Source organism: Hyla sarda, chromosome 8 (genome assembly GCF_029499605.1).
Source record: "Hyla sarda isolate aHylSar1 chromosome 8, aHylSar1.hap1, whole genome shotgun sequence".
Lineage (NCBI taxonomy): Eukaryota > Metazoa > Chordata > Amphibia > Anura > Hylidae > Hyla > Hyla sarda.
In genome coordinates, this window is record NC_079196.1 from 142,490,950 (window position 1) to 142,507,506 (window position 16,557).

Genomic DNA, 16,557 nt, shown 5'->3' on the forward strand with positions numbered 1-16,557 from the left:
TGTTTACCAGCTCAATTAAAGTAAAGGCAGATGCACACTTTCCTCCTTGAAAAAAAATACAACCTGGCCCCCAAGTGTGCTCTCACCCTTACAGGTATAGGAATTATCCGCACTGAAATAGGAGGCACCAACAACACAAATACAAAATCTCTACAGAATAAACATTATTACATAAAAACATGGATAAAAGAATGATCATATGGACACCATTGTACACTCACAAACAGAAAAATGCGTGGAGGAGGCAAAACACTGGAAGAAAAAAGACAGACAGGAAAACCAGGGGGACATGGAACACCAGCTGCACAAATCAAAGCAGCACTAATATACTGCATACAGTGGTCCCTCAAGTTACAATATTAATTGGTTCCAGGTTGACCATTGTATGTTGAAACCATTGTATGTTGAGAGCATAACTTTATTGAAACCTGGTAATTGGTTCTAAAGCCACCAAAATGCCATCCAGAAATAGGAAGAAGTGAGGATTAAAGAAAAATAAGTAGATAACTAATACAGATAAAGCACGTCCTTCTATATAAAAAAAAAAGTAAGAAAGATCTGCTGGGAGCTGTAAATTACTGCCAATGTAGAGGGCAGGAGCTTCTTCAGAGTCCTGTACAGTACACACAATGTCCTAAAAAAAAGTAATATGGAGCTCTCGCCTGGAGCAACCCATCCCTGGCTTAGGTAAAGAGTAGTACAGAACATGTAGTACCTCCCTGTACTATAGGGAGATCTACCAGACAGCCAGTCAGTACATGCACTTCAGTAATACAGGTATTTTACAAGTAAAATGCCCGTTCTGATTGGTCAGTTTGTCCAACCACACGTTTCACAGATCTGGACTGTCCGTACTATTGTATGTTGAGTCTGGTTTCAAGTTACAATGGTCCAGACAAGACCATTGTATGTTGAAACTATTGTATGTTGAGGGATCACTGTATTAAAAAAACAAGTGCAGCAAGATAGCACACCAGCCTAAACTCTGCCAGTGGCAAAAAACAGAATTCTTAACCACAGAAATACAGCCATGAGTTCTTAACCACAGAAATACAGCCATGTGTGAGTCCGCACTACCCACCGCATATGTACCACAATGTACATTTCACTTCCTTGTGGCTTTGTCAGGGGGCATGGCGAAATTGGAGTCTTTTGGGAACATATATTAATATATATGCCAAAAGCCAATTATAGAACTCAATGGACTAAATGACAATGCAGTCCATTAACAAGTAAAACAAGAATAATAGGTAAACTAGATGCACCTGACCTGTATAATTTGATATATCCTGTGGTCCGATTGCCAGTGGCTAATGATGTCATCCGTCTGCTGCCTAACGCTCTAAATTACATTTGGTCACGTGAGAATACAGTCAATGAGAGGGCATTAGTGACCTCACTCATAGATGGGTATAAGCAAGAGTGGGCTACACTTTCAATTCAATAAATTCCAGCACTAGTTTCCTCCAACCTGAGGTAAAAAAGTTAGATCATTGTCTTCATACTACTCATTTTCTACAATGTCTTAATGCCATTGATGCTACAAATGTAAAATTTTTATGTACAATGTACGTACAAAGTTTATATACTAATATCCCTCAAATAGAAGGTGCAGAATGTATACATGAGGCCCTCTGTAAAAACAAAAATTTTATCAAATGATTTCATTTTTGATGAATATTTTGGATTTTGTCCTGCATAGAAATTATTTCCGTTTTGATAAAAAGTTCTTCTTACAAGTAGGCGGGACTTCGATGGGGTCTCCCGTCGCCCCCAGTTTGGCAAATATTTTCATGCATGCATTCGAGGAGAGATTCGTCTTTTCCTCCCCGGACATGGAGACCCCACTGACATAGTTACGTTATGTGGACGATGTCTTCATGTTTTGGGGGGGAACTGAGGAATCTCTCCTCGAGTTTGTACATAATTTGAATATGGTACACCCTACGATTAAATTTACTATTACACATAATCCTAATAAAATTACATTTTTAGACGTAGAAGTCACGAAAAATGAAAAAACATTTGATACCACATTATATGTTAAAAATACGGATAAAAATATGTTACATAAAAATAGTTTCCATAATCCTAGTATTTTTCGAGGTTTACCTAAAAGTAAATATATCAGGGCAAAAAGAATAATTAATAAAAAAGAAGAATACGAAAGAAATAAAAACATCATTAGGAAAAAATTTGAAAATAGAGGCTATTCTAGAAAAGAATAAAAAAAAAATAGAGAATGAAGTATCTACACTAGACAGAACAGATTTACTTAAGAAACAAGAGAAAAATAAAAAGATCGAGAGAGTAATGTACATTGGTACATATGATAGACATACTAATTTAATTAAAAGAACAATTAATAAATATTGGGGAATATTAAAATCTGATACTAAATATGGAAAATTATTCAAAAAAACCCCATGTTTGTACATAGCAAAGGAAAGACTATAGGTAATAAAATAATACGAGGTGACATCTCAAGAAAGAAAAAAGATTTTCAAACCATTTTGGGAACAAAGAAAAAAGGTACATACCCATGCTTATCGTTTCCTCATTGTAATAATATTATATAAGGTGAAAATATTCACATCCAAAAAAAGGGTCTAACATTCCATGTCGCGGCTTTTACACATGTAACACCGAAAATGTTATATACATGTTGAAATGCCCGTGCGGTAAAAACTATATAGGTCAGACTAGTAGAAAAATTAAACTAAGGATTGCAGAACATAAAAATAATATTAGGAAAGCATTAACAACAAAAAAGGTAGGATAATCTACTAACTAAAGCGAGACTACAGTAGCGAGAAATTTTTTAGAAAATAATCATAATGTGAACGAGCTCCGATGGCAAATATTGGAGCAAATTCACATAGAAGCGAATGAAGCACAGAACCGCAAGCGTCTCTTGCAAAGGGAAGCCTATTGGATTACTTTTATGGAAACGACTTCCTCATCAGGCTTAAATGAAGTCTGTAGTTATAAAGCTTTTTTGCAAAATATTTATTTCTCATGTTGGTTTAGATTAGTAGTCTCACACAATATGTCAATTTCTTAGATATTAGTCCCTTTGGACATTATACACATAGAGAAAATGCACTAACTTTACCTTAGCGGTACTGATTGAATCTAATACAGGTGTTAGACTCCTATATCTTCCTCCCGATTTCCAGGATCTAGTACGCATGAGTAAGGGGGAGGTCCCCCAAAACATCACGTCACGACCCTGATGGCTCCTAGATAGTGAACACAGATTTCTGCTGCACTGGATGTGTGCCGACATCCTATCTTTTACTACTGTTTTGTACTACAGAAAAGATCCGAAATAAGGAATAAAAGAAAAAAAAGAATCATCTAACCGTGAGTGCTGGAATTATTGAATTGAAAGTGTAGCCCACTCTTGCTTATACACATGTGTTTGGTGGAGATGGTGAATCTCCATAGTCGGGCTTTTTGCACAGTCTACACAGAGACTCTTTCTTTGAAGTCACTCATAGATGGGCCTATCAGCCCACTGCATAGATTGTTGCCAAGTGACAGGTCACATGATGGGGGACTGCACCCAGATACGCACATCTGTTGTTAGGATCATGTTTCAAAGCCACTCGCGAATAATTCATGAGCGCACTGCTTGCTGAATAGATACCCCACGACAATACTTGGTACATGCACAAACTGGCTGGCTCAATACACAAACACAATCAACGAACATAACAAACAGGTAGACAAGACTCACAGGCAGGGGCGGACTGACACCACTCAGGGCCCCCGGACCAAATAAAGTAAGGACCCCCAGCAAGACTCCACCCATGTCCCCACCTCTGCCCCGTCCCTATTCCCACCCAGTATGTATATGAATATTTGCCATAGAAAGGAATAGGGGGTGCAGTGCGCTTGAGGTTATGGTGTACTTTGAGGGATGGCAATGCCAATCACCTTAACCACACCAAGCGCTTAAAAAGACTGAACTATCCTCCTCCTTTTTATGCCAAAATGGGATCTCTGTCTTTGATGCCCAGTCCAACTTGCTTCCAACTAACACTCACCTTAACCCCTTATGGACTCAGCCCTTTTTCACCTTAAGGACTGAGCCCTTTTTTGCAATTCTGACCACTTTCACTTTATGCATTAATAACTATGGGATGCTTTTACCGATTATTCTGATTCCGAGATAGTTTTTTCGTGACATATTCATCTTTAACATAGCAGTAAATTTTTGTCGTTACTTGCATCCTTTCTTGGTAAAAAATCACAAAATTTCTTGAAAATTTTGAAAATGTTGCATTTTTCTAACTTTGAAACTCTCTGCTTGTAAGGAAAATGGATATTCCAAACAAATTTTATATTGATTCACAAATACAATATGTCTACTTTATGTTGGCATCATAAAATTGACCTATTTTTACTTTTTGAAGACATTAGAGGGCTTCAAAGTATAGCAGCAATTTTCAACATTTTCATGAAAATTTCAAAATCAGAATTTTTCAGGGACCAGTTAAGTTTTAACTGGATTTGAGGGGCCTTTCTGTGAGAAATACCCCATAAATGACCCCATTATAGAAACTACACCCCTCAAAGTTTTCAAAATGACATTCAAAAAGTGGAGGAAAATCAAAATCTGTGTTTTTTTTACACTAACATGTTCTTGTTGCCCCATTTTTTTTATTTTTTAAAAGTGGTAAAAGGAGAAAAAGCCCCCCAAAATTTGTAGCACAGTTTCTCTTGAGTACGTAAATACCTCATATGTTGACATAAAGTTCTCTGTGGGCTCACAACATGGCTCAAGAGGGAAAGAGCAACTGTAGGATTTTTTTTTTTTAAACAAATTTTGCTGTCATGGTTTTTGGGGGCCATGTTGCATTTAGGAAGTCCCCATGGTGCCAGAACAGCAAAAAAAAAAAAAAACACATGGCATACTATTTTGGAAACTACACCCCTCAAGGAACATAACAAGGGGTATAGTGAACCATAACACCCCACAGGTGTTTGACAACTTTGCGTTGAAGCTGGACGTGAAAATAGAAAACGTTATTTTTAACACTAAAATGATGGTGTTACCTCAAATTTTTCTTTTTTTACAAGGGGTAAAAGGAGAAAATGGACCCCAAAATTTGAAGCCCAATTTCTAATAATTAAGAAAACTCCCCATATGTGGATGTTAAGTGCTCTGCTGGCGCACTACAATGCTTAGAAGGAGAAGGAGCAAAATTTTACTTTTTGAAAGAGAATTTTGCTGAAATGGTTTTTGCGGGGCATGTTGCATTTAGAAAGTCCCCAGGGTGCCAGAACAGCAAAAAAAAAAACAAAAAAACACATGGCATACTATTTGGGAAACTACACCCCTCAAGGAACGTGTCAAGAGCCTTAACACCTCACAGGCGTTTGACGACTTTGCGTTGAAGTTGGACGTGTAAATGGAAAATTTAATTTTTAACACTAAAATGATGGTGTTACTCCAAATTTTTCATTTTTACGTGGTGTAATAGGAGAAAATGGACCCCACAATTTGGAGCACAATTTCTCCCGGTTAAGAACATAACCCGATATGTGGATGTTAAGTGCTCTACTGGTGCACTACAGGTCTCAGAACAGAAGGAGCGCCATTGGACTTTTGGAGATAGAACTTTGCTGGAATTGAAGTCGGGGGCCATGTACATTTACAAACCTCCCATGATGCCAAAACAACAGAAACCCCCCACATGTGACCCCATTTTGTAAACTACACCCCTCACAGAATGTAATAAGTGGTGCAGAGAGCATTTACACCCACTGGCGTTTAACAGATCTTTGGAACAGTGGGCTGTGCAGATGAAAAATTTAATTTTTCATTTTCACGGACCACTGTTCAAAAAATCTGTCAGAAACCTGTGGGGTGTAAATGCTCTCTGTATCCCTTATTACGTTCCACTGTTCTGGCACCATGGGAGCTTTGTAAATGTACATGGCCTTCAATTCCAGACACATTCTCTCTCCGAAAGCCCAATGGCGCTGCTTCTCTTCTGAGCATTGTAGTTCGCCTGCAGAGCACTTTACGTCCACACATGGGGTATCTATATACTCAGAAGAAATGGTGTTACATATTTTGGGGGGCTTTTGTCCTATTAACCCTTGTGAAAATGAAAAATTTGGGATAACATCAGCATTTTAGTGAAGAAAATGAAATTTTTCATTTTCACGTCCAACTTTGACAAATTTTTGTTAAACACCTGTGGGGTGTTAAGGCTCACTATACCCCTTCCACATTCCGTGAGGGGTTTAGTTTCCAAAATGGGGTCACATGTGGGTATTTATTTTTTTGCGTTTATGTCAGAACTGCTGTAAAATCAGCCACCCCTGTGCAAATCACCAATTTAGGCCTCAAATGTAGATAGTGCGCTCTCACTCCTGAGCCTTGAGTCCGCAGAGCATTTTACGCCCACATATGGGGTATTTCCGTACTCAGGAGAAATTGTGTTACAAATTTTGGGGATCTTTTTTTCCTTTTCCTTCTTGTGAAAATGAAAAGCATGGGCCAACACCAGAATGTAAGTGTAAAAATGTTTCTTTTTTTACACTAACAGGCTGGTGTAGACCCCAACTTTTCCTTTTCATAAGGGGTAAAAGGAGAAAAAGCCCCCAAAATTTGTTGGGTAATTTTTCCCCGGGTATGCAAATTCCCCATATGTGGCCCTAAACTGTTGCCTTGAAATACGACAGGGCTCCTGAGTTAGAGAGCGCATGTGCATTTGAGGCCTAAATTAGATATTTGCATAGGGACGGACCCGGGTGCAAGAATTAGACGTGCTTCGGATACAAAAATTACCCTATGGCAGTGTTCCCAAACAGGGTGCCTACAGCTGTTGCAAAACTCCCAGCATGCCTGGACAGTCAATGGCTGTCCGGCAATACTGGGAGTTGTTGTTTTGCAACAATTGGAGGCTTTGTTTTAGAAACCATGCCATACCAGAGGTTTCTCATTTTTATGTAGGGGTGAGTAGGGGTATGTGTATATGTAGTGTTTTACCCTTTATTTTGTGTAAGTGTAGTATAGTGTTCTTAGGGTACATTCAGACTGCCGGGGGATTACTGCGAGCTTCCCGCTGGGAGTTTGAGCTGCAGCGGAAAATTTCCTGCATCTCTAACTTGCAGCGAGAGACTAACTGTAAACCCCCACCTCTGTGGATGTACCCTGTACGTTCACATGGGGGGGGGGGGGGGGGCAAACCTCCAGCTGTTGAAAAACTACGGCTCCCAGCATGCCCTTTGGCTGTCCGTGCATGCTGAGGGTTGTGGTTATGCAACAGCTGGAGACACACTGGTTGCAAAACACTGGGATAGGTTGGGAAACATTGTCTGTTTCCTAACTCAGTGTTTCCCAACCAGTGTGCCTCCAGTTGTTCAAAACTACAGCTTCCAGTATGCCCAGACTGCCGACGGGCATGCTGGGAGTTGTAGTTTTGCAACATCTGGAAGAGCACAGTTTGGAGACCACTATACAGTGGTGCCCAAATGGTAGCGCTCCAGATGTTGCAAAACTACAACTCTCAGCATGCCCAGACTTGCCCAGTCATGCTGGGAGTTGTAGTTCTGTAACATCTGTCCGAACGATCGAAAAAAGGAGCTCTGCGGTTCATAGAACATATGAATTTAGTGTACAATGGTATTTGCAATGATCTACTCTTTCAAGGTCTAGAAACAGTGCCCAGCAAAGAAAATGAAGATAGAAGGAAAAAGTTGCTTCAGATAGAAGCTAAATGAATCATTAAATTAAATGCTGCAGGCAACCTTTGGCTAAATGAAAGAGTAGATTATAGTGTATTTTTATAACATCATAATGTATGTTGATAACATCTTATTGTATCTATACTTTTATATTTTGAAGCTGCAATCATGTCAACCATGTTTTTAAATACTGCACAGTTTTACTGCTAATGATACACCTGTCCCGCTTGCGTCACCGGTAGGTGTTGCTTTTATCTGGCGGTGTACGAGGGGAACAGGTAGGGTCTGATGAAGCGTGGTTAATGCATGCGCAACAGCTGTAACCCAGTCCATGACTGACAAGCTGCATCCCTGAATCTGTCCGTTTGCACCCCGAATCTATGCACCGAAGATAATAAAGAAAATTCTGCACTGCATCCCGGTGAGTGACGTCCTTCTGTTCTATAAACAGCAGACATACTTTATTTTCCATTGCCATTTCTCACCTGTTGTGTCTTATAATGGGTGTTGGTATAACACACGTCAAAAGCCATCCAAACTCTGCCAAAGTGTGCAACAAAGGGCCATAGTCTGTTTTAATTTCAGAACCCTAGAAAAATATGAAATAAGTAAATTATCTAATACCACATATAATCATAGGCATCTGTGGCTGCTGTGGCCCCACCATCTTTCCAGCGAGGCTCTACCAAAAGTGGCAGCACTTGTGCAAAGGGGCCAGAGAGTCACAGATTTTTGCAAAAATTAGCTTTGTGCAAAAAAGCAGTTGCAAAGACACTCACAGATTAAGTAGTCACTCACAGATTAAGGCCGCACATTAAAGGGGTACTCCGGTGCTTAGACATCTTATCCCCTATCCAAAGGAGGGATAAGATGCCTGATGGTGGGGGTCCCGCTGCTGGGAACCCTCGTGATCTTGCACGCCGCACCCTGTTAAAATCAGTCCCCGGAGTGTGTTAGCTCCGGGTCTGATTACTATCGATCATGGGGCCGGAGCGTTGTGACGTCACGGCTCCGTCCCATGTGATGTCACGCCCCTTAATGTAAGCCTATGGGAGGGGGCGCGACAGCAAGAATTTATTTGCAAATTATGGTGGAAAATAAGTATTTGGTCACCTTCAAACAAGCAAGATTTCTGGCTCTCACAGACCTGTAACTTCTTCTTCTTTAAGAGTCTCCTCCTGATCACAATAACGGTGAGCAAAAATCCCAGAATCACACGGGGGGACCTAGTGAATGACCTGCAGAGAACTGGGACCAAAGTAACAAGGGCTACCATCAGTAACACACTACACCGCCAGGGACTCAAATCATGCAGTGCCAGATGTGTCCTCCTGCTTAAAGTTTGCTAGAGAGCATTTGGATGATCCAGAAGAGGATTGGGAGAATGTCTTATGGTCAGATGAAACCAAAGCAGAACTTTTTGGTAAAAACTCAACTTGTCGTGTTTGGAGGAGACAGAATGCTGAGTTGCATCCAAAGAACATCATACCTACTGTGAAGCATGGGGGTGGAAATATCATGCTTTGGGACTGTTTTTCTGCAAAGGGACCAGGATGACTGATCCGTGGAAAGAATGAATGAGGCCATGTATCAGGAGATTTTGAGTAAAAACCTCCTTCAATCAGCAAGGGCATTGAAAATGAAACGTGGCTGGGTCTTTCAACATGACTATGATACCAAACACACTGCCCAGGCAACGAAGGGATGGCTTCATAAGAAGCATTTCAAGGTCCTGAAGTGGCCTAGCCAGTCTCCAGATCTCAACCCCATAGAAAACCTTTGGAGGGAGTTGAAAGTCTGTGTTGCCCAGCGACAGCCCTAAAACATCACTGCTCTAGAGGAGATCTGCATGGAGGAATGGGCCAAAATACCAGCAACAGTATGTGAAAACCTTGTGAAGACTTACAAAAAACTTTTGACCTCTGTCATTGCCAACAAAGGGTATATAACAAAGTATTGAGATTAAAGGGGTTATCCAGGAAAAAACTCTTTTTTATATATATCAACTGGTTCCAGAAAGTTAAACAGATTTGTAAATTACTTCTATTAAAAAATCTTAATCCTTTCAGTACTTAAGAGCTTCTGAAGTTAAGGTTGATATTTTCTGTCTAAGTGCTCTCTGATGACACGTGTCTCGGGAACTGCCCAGTTTAGAAGCAAATCCCCATAGCAAACCTCTTCTAAACTGGGCGGTTCCCGAGACACGTGTCATCACAGAGGACTTAGGCAGAAAAGAACAACCTTAACTTCAGAAGCTTATAAGTACTGAAAGGAGTAAGATTTTTTAATAGAAGTAATTTACAAATCTGTTTGACTTTCTGGAGCCAGTTGATATATAAAAAAATAAGTTTTTTTCCTGGAATACCCCTATAACGTTTGTTATTGACCAAACACTTGTTTTCCACCATCATTTGCTAATAAATTCTTTAAAAATCAGACAATATGATTTTATGGATTTTTTTTTCTCATTTTGTCTCATTTTTACCCAATTTTTATTTTTTGGGGAATATCATGTGACAAAAAAGCAGCAATTTAGGACTTTTTTTAAAACGTTTACGCCGTTCACCGTATGGGATGATTAACAATATTTTTTAATAGTTCAAACTTTTACGTACTCGATGATACCAAATATGTTTATAATTTTTAATACGCTTTTTTGAGGGTAAAATGGGAAAAATGGATGCTTTACATTTTTATTGGGAGAGGGGATTTTTCCCATTTTTTTTGTACTTTTTTTTTACACTTTAATAGTCCCCATAGGGATCATTTGATTGCTAATACTGCTCAGTGCTATGCATGGGGCATAGCACTGATCACTGTTATCGGCTATCTTCTGCTCTGGTCTGCTTGCTCTCTGACCAGAGCAGAAGACCCCTGGAGACGGACGGAGGCAGGTGAGGTGACCTCCGTCCGCCATTATGGATGATCTGACCTCGCAGCAGCCCTCCGAGCGATCCGATCATCCATTTTTCTGACCGCACTGCCGCAGATGCTGTGATCTAATGGCACACATCGGCGCAATCGCTCATGTGCGCCATTACCGGCAGGTCCCCAGCTGCTGATAGCAGCCGGGACCTGCCGCACATGTCATGGGCACGTACATGTCATGTACAGGACATAAATGTACATCGTGGTGTGTTAAGTACCAGGGCACAAGGACGTACATTTGCGTTCTATGTCGTTAAGGGGTAAAAGATAATCTGACAGCAAGATGACCCGCATTTACCTGATTCCACAGGTTAATAGTGGTGATCCTTAATGAATTTATCTTATCAATATTGATTCAGCCATTCTGCATTAATCCTTAATTATTCTGTTCTGCAAATTTGGTTATATGCGCAATGGAAGCGGTATACTGCTCTACTAGCAATCATTTCCTATCCCCTGTGTCCCGAGATCCCCTCCCCTTCTTGAATGTTCCCATCATTGCTCATGTGACTTTAGAGAGGAGAGAGTCAGCGGTGCCTGTGCAGAGCAGTCACATGGGCAATGACTCACAGCATGAGAAATGAGAGTAAAGCCAGTTGAATATTTGAGACAAGGGAGGGGATAACAGGACACAAGGGAGAGAGAAAGGATTGCTAGCCAAGCAATAGACTGCCTCCATGTTTTTTTATTTATTAAACTAGTAATATATTTGTAATTTAGCATAAAAAGCCTATTCCTCGTTCACTCTCAATGCTAGAAATTCAGAATTATGTTAAACTGAGCTAGAAATGCAACGTTTGTGATTAAACATGGAAAATACAAGTAATTTGGAGTAAGGGGCACATTTTATGTTCACTTGCAATGCAAGAAATGTGGAATTATGTTAAACCATGCTAAAAATGCTATTTTTTTTTTTTATTAGACCCAACAAATACAGGTAACTTGGCATAAAGGCCTATTCCCCATTCACTCTCAACACTAAAAAAGGATTTTCGGTAAAATACAGGTACGCCCACTGATTTGCTTAAAGGATTAGTCTGTTGAAAAGTATCTTCAGTCCCTTGTGCCCGGGCTGCAAAAAGAAAAAAGAAAACAAACATTTTTTTTTTGTTTTTTTGTTCTTTTTTTTTTTTTTAGCTTGGGCACAACGGACTGCAGATAGTTTTCAATAGACTACTCCTTTAAATTTCTTTGTATTGTAGTGTTATTTGCTCATTCTACAGGGTGGGCCATTTATATGGATACACCTTAATAAAATGGGAATGGTTTGTGATATTAACTTCCTGTTTGTGGCACATTAGTATATGTGAGTGGGGAAACTTTTCAAGATGGGTGGTGACCATGGCGGCCATTTTGAAGTCGGCCATTTAGAATCCAACTTTAGTTTTTTCAATAGGAAGAATGTCATGTGACACATCAAACTTTTTGGGAATTTCACAAGAAAAACAATGATGTGCTTGGTTTTAACGCAACTTTATTCTTTCATGAGTTATTTACAAGTTTCTGACCACTTATAAAATGTGTTCACTGTGCTGCCCATTGTGTTGGATTGTCAATGCAACCCTCTTCTCCCGCTCTTCACACACTGATAGAAACACCGCAGGAGAAATGCTAGCACAGGCTTTCAGTATCCGTAGTTTCAGGTGCTGTACATCTCGTATCTTCACAGCATAGACAATTGCCTCCAGATGACCCCAAATATAAAAGTCTAAGGGGGTCAGATCGGGAGACCTTGGGGGCCATTTAACTGGCCCACGACGACCAATCCACTTTCCAGGAAACTGTTCATCTAGGAATGCTCGGACCTGACACCCATAATGTGGTGGTGCACCATCTTGCTTAAAAAACTAAGGGAATGTGCCAGCTTCAGTGCATAAAGAGGGAAACACATCATCATGTAGCAATTTCGCATATCCAGTGGCCTTGAGGTTTCCATTGATGAAGAATGGCCCCACTATCTTTGTACCCCATATACCACACCATACCATCAATTTTTGTGTACCAACAGTCTTGGAGGGATCTATCCAATGTGGGTTAGTGTCAGACCAATAGCGGTGGTTTTGTTTGTTAACTTCACCATTCACATAAAAGTTTGCCTCATCACTGAACAAAATCTTCTGCGTAAACTGAGGGTCCTGTTCCAATTTTTGCTTTGCCCATTCTGCAACACCTTAAACTACGGATACTGGAAGCCTGTGTTAGCATTTCTCCTGCGGTGTTGCTATCAGTGTGTGAAGAGTGGGAGAAGAGGGTTGCATTGACAATCCAACACAATGGGCAGCACATTGAACACATTTTATAAGTGGTCAGAAACTTGTAAATAACTCATGAAAGAATAAAGTTACGTTAAAACCAAGCACATCATTGTTTTTCTTGTGAAATTCCCAATGTTTAATTTGTCACATGACCCTCTTTCTATAAAAAAAACAAAAGTTGGATTAAAAATGTCCGACTTCAAAATGGCCGCCATGGTCACCACCCATCTTGAAAAGTTTCCCCCCTCACATATACTAATGTGCCACAAACAGGAAGTTAATATCACCAACCATTCCCATTTTATTAAGGTGTATCCATATAAATGGCCCACCCTGTAGAGTCACATTGCTAGGATTTGTAGTGCAGCAAGTGGACACAGTGATATGAGTGACTGAGGTAAGCCCGCTGCACAGTGCTTTGCTTATCATGCTTTGTATTGTAGTGTGATAGCTATCTAGAGGCTCGTTCTGCAGTCACTATGCTGGGATTTGTAGTGCAGCAACTGGACATGCTAATGCAGGTCACTGTGTGCACAATGCTTAACTCAGATTGCTTTGTATTGTATTTATAAAAGATTTCTAGGATCAGTAGTTCCTCAGTGAGTTCTTCTGCACACTGCTCACTGCTCAGCTTTCTTTCCAACCTAAAACCCTACTGTGTTGATCCAGAGAAAGAAAGCAAAAAACATTTGGCAGATGCCAATTGCCCCATGCAACATTTCTTTCCAATTGCAATATGGCAATCAGAATAAATCCCCGATTCAACGTTCTATCCACAAAAATCTAGTATCCAAAACTGTAATTTTATATTTTTTTTAAAAAACATCCATGCCCCCCTTGAACTTGTTTATTGAGTCAGACATCACCACATCAAGTGGCAGAGAGTTCCATAGTCTTACTGCTCTTACAGTAAAAAATCTCTGTCTATGATGATGGTAAAATCTTCTTTCCTCTAGAAGTAGAGGATGCCCCCTTGTCATGGTTACCGGCCTAGGTATAAAAAGATCACTAGAAAGATCTCTGCACTGTCCATTCATATATTTGTACATTGTGATCAAATCACCCCTAAACGTCTTTTCTCCAAACTAAATAACCCCAAGCTTGATAACCTGTCTTGGTCCGGTAATCCTCCCATACCATCAATTATCTTTGTCGCCCTCCTCTGCACCCTTTCCAGTTCAGCCATGTCCTTGTTATATACAGGTGCCCAAAATTGCACACAATATTCCATATGTGGTCTGACTAGTGATTTATACAGAGGCAAAACTATGTCCCTGTCACAAGCCTCCATGCCTCTCTTCATACATCCCATGACTTCGTTAGCCTTGGCAGCCGCTGCCTGGTACTGGTTACTAAAGTTGAGTTTACTGTCCACCAGAACCACCAAGTCCTTTTCGGTAGTAGTTTTACCCAATGTCTTAATATTTAGCACAGAATTGTACATTTTGTTTTTACAGCCCAAGTACATAATTTTACATTTATCCACATAAAACGTAATTTGCAATGTCTGTGCCCAAGCCACCAGCTTCCCCAGATCCCTCTGTAAGGGTGCATTCACACCACTTTTTTTGCTATATGGCAGCTGACATGCTCCGCACCCCATTCATTTTTAATTAGCAGGACGGAGTCAGCAAGTGACTCCGGTCATCTCATTTTTGAACCGTATCAGTTTCCTTCCTGGACTAAAAACCGTAGCAGACCACAGTTTTCAGTCCAGCATCAAAACCTGATACTGTCCAAAAACGTGTTTGGACTGCACCCTAATATTATGTTATGCTCCTCTGTGGTGATCACCTTATCCAGATTAGTTTCATCTGAAAATGTAGAAATTCTACTCTGTACTTTTTCTACAAGGTCATTAATAAAAATATTGAAAAGAAGTGGACCCAGTACTGACCCCTGTGGTACCCCAATAGTACATAGTATGTTCTGAAGGAGACTAGGTTTGCCAGGCTTAACTCAGTCATTGCAAATCTAAATGCTGCATGTGAAACCAACCTTGCTCTTTTATCCAGAAATGTGTCTTGAACATATTTGTTATTTAACAATTTATTTTTAACATGAGTAGATGTTAATTATTACCTCAAATACCGTCAATTGTTCTACTATTATAGCATCGTTTCCTTTATTCTTTGAAGCAGTAACTCGAGGAGCTTCATCTTCATAGACAAACAATCCATCTAATGATTTTGGTGTTTGCTCTCCTATAAACAGAAAACATAATGTGAGAACAACATTTATCCAAAATGGAATTTGCTAATTAAACCAATTTATGTTTTGAGACAGAAAAATATTTGATAAACATGTTTTTACTACATTGACAAAAAAGGCCCTACATCTACATGAAGACAATCAGAACCACATAAATAAGACTACCCTAATATCAAATGTTTAACTTACTTAACCTGATAATGAACTTAGCTTCAAAACTGTTCTGGACGTTGAAGACACAGTAATGTTGTTAATTTTTGCATCTTAACTTTCTTAGAGTTTATTTTTCTGTTGAATTCTTAATGACAGTTATTTTTGTAGGATGATTTGTATTTTATAGCAGCATCATTTTGGGGTCTATATGTGTCATAAGGTCATCATAAAGAACATAAATTTGGAGCCAATCAGCCAATAAGATGCTTCCCTTCCTGATGGGAAGCATCTTATTTTGCTGCATTTCTTCCACACCTGCCTAAAGCGTTTGCATAATACTCTATGTCTAATTTTGGGGGATTACACTTTATTATATTGGATGTAAATAATCTTCTATTCCAGAAGTACGATAATCAAAGTAGTATAAATGTATGAATCATGAAAACTTTCAAGAAGACAAAAACTGGCCTTGAAGCAGCTTTTTCCAGGCATTGAGAGCGGCTGCAAAGAGCTAAGCTATTGCAACTCTGTTGGAAATGAGTTTGTGTCCTGTTTGAACACAGCTTGGTTATGTGACTGCAATGTAAAAAGTGAGTTAAGGGTTATCTTTTCTCTTCCCTGTAGGAAAATGGATAGTTACCTACAAGTTTCCACAAAGCTTGCAGCAGCTCAACATTTTTGGGTTTAGTAGGAGAACATTTTATGATCAGCCTATTGTCCAGTGACCATTACTAACAAAAAAGTATTGTCTAAAGCAGAGAACCCAAGAAATGAAAGCAGAACTTTAAATGGTTGCTATAGGTAACAAGGACTGTTTTGATACATTAAGGTATATGTATATATCCAAATCTTACCTCTGAGCATTTCCCAGTGTACGAAAGAATCAATTAAAGAAAACCCTTGCTTGTAGTAATATGTTGTCATTTCTAGCCAGTCTGCTTCAAGGGCGCTGATTGTAGTGCCTTTTCGAGACACTTTCATTGAGAGGTTACCTTCAATGTATTTGCAGCCACTTAGTTCATTTTCTAAGATGTTAAATACGGCATATAATGTTTTACCTAGTGAAGAAAAGGAGGCAAGTAAAAATTGTAAGTAAGGCAAAATGTCAGAATTGGCTTTTACTGTCAGCTGCCATGAAAGGAAACAACCCTGAAGGCTTATTCAAATATTTGGGGGCCAACACTGCAGATAAAGAATACCTCCCTATGTACAATGTTAAGTTTATGTAATGTGTCTTTACAATGATGAAAGGTTGAACAAAATTTGATAAAATGGTCAGCTTTTCTTTCAAAGAAGTGCCACT

At 39.6% G+C, this 16,557-nt stretch overlaps 1 protein-coding gene across 1 annotated transcript in view; it reads right to left on the reverse strand.

Annotated features, from left to right (window-relative positions):
* The window catches only part of RFTN2 (raftlin family member 2), a 100,464-nt gene that overhangs the window by 17,042 nt on the left and 66,865 nt on the right, over positions 1-16,557 (reverse strand). The window contains exons 5-7 of the mRNA XM_056534987.1: positions 16,109-16,312; positions 14,973-15,094; positions 8,193-8,296 (exon numbers count right to left, since the gene is read on the reverse strand). Of these exons, the coding sequence (XP_056390962.1) occupies positions 8,193-8,296; positions 14,973-15,094; positions 16,109-16,312 (430 nt within the window). The remainder of the gene's footprint in view (positions 1-8,192; positions 8,297-14,972; positions 15,095-16,108; positions 16,313-16,557) is intronic.